The sequence below is a fragment of the Synchiropus splendidus genome, chromosome 10 (genome assembly GCF_027744825.2).
Source record: "Synchiropus splendidus isolate RoL2022-P1 chromosome 10, RoL_Sspl_1.0, whole genome shotgun sequence".
Classification (NCBI taxonomy): domain Eukaryota; kingdom Metazoa; phylum Chordata; class Actinopteri; order Syngnathiformes; family Callionymidae; genus Synchiropus; species Synchiropus splendidus.
In genome coordinates, this window is record NC_071343.1 from 21,890,366 (window position 1) to 21,890,932 (window position 567).

The 567-nt window shown below is 41.1% G+C and overlaps 1 protein-coding gene across 1 annotated transcript in view; it reads right to left on the bottom strand.

Annotated features, from left to right (window-relative positions):
* Positions 1–355, bottom strand: part of LOC128766306 (polycystic kidney disease protein 1-like 2) — a 35,256-nt gene extending 34,901 nt beyond the window's left edge. Inside the window, exon 1 of the mRNA XM_053877827.1 lies at positions 342–355. Within this exon, the coding sequence (XP_053733802.1) occupies positions 342–355 (14 nt within the window). The remainder of the gene's footprint in view (positions 1–341) is intronic.
* Between the last annotated feature and the right edge of the window lie 212 nt (positions 356–567).

A 567-nucleotide genomic window follows, 5' to 3' on the forward strand; every position in this document is an offset into this window, starting at 1 on the left:
TCACCTGCTGCCTGATGTCCACACCCCTGCTGCATCCTGAATGAGACGCACATGTATTTTGGACCATGGATGACCTAGTGGACTGATACCTAATAGATGCTGGCATTTGAATTCGCTCAATTTAGTGAAATAAAACTTCTCAGACACAGAAAAAAGGTGTTTTTTGTTTTGATCCATTGTCAATAAACCGTTGTTCCAAAAGCATGAGCAAGGCAGGCAGGAAGGAGATGGCGGCGGTGTGTGCATATCAGACAGCAGGTGGCGTTGTACCTGTGTGTCGGGGCCATCAGTGTCAGGATATGTCCTTTAGTTCAGCACCACTTGAGTTTGCTGACACTCACCTGTCTTCAAACATTGCACTTATTCATAAGCAAAACAATCTAGCAGACCAGTCGAACAAATACACTCTTCAGTGATGAAGAACAACAATAATAGTAACAATAATAGTAACCAGGCAGAGTAATAGGTAGAGCATGTATATATCAGACACAGAGCACTTCAAGCTTATTTTTTTTTATATACATGTTTAATGTCTTTTCATTATCCATCAGTTTCTCTCATCGTTTG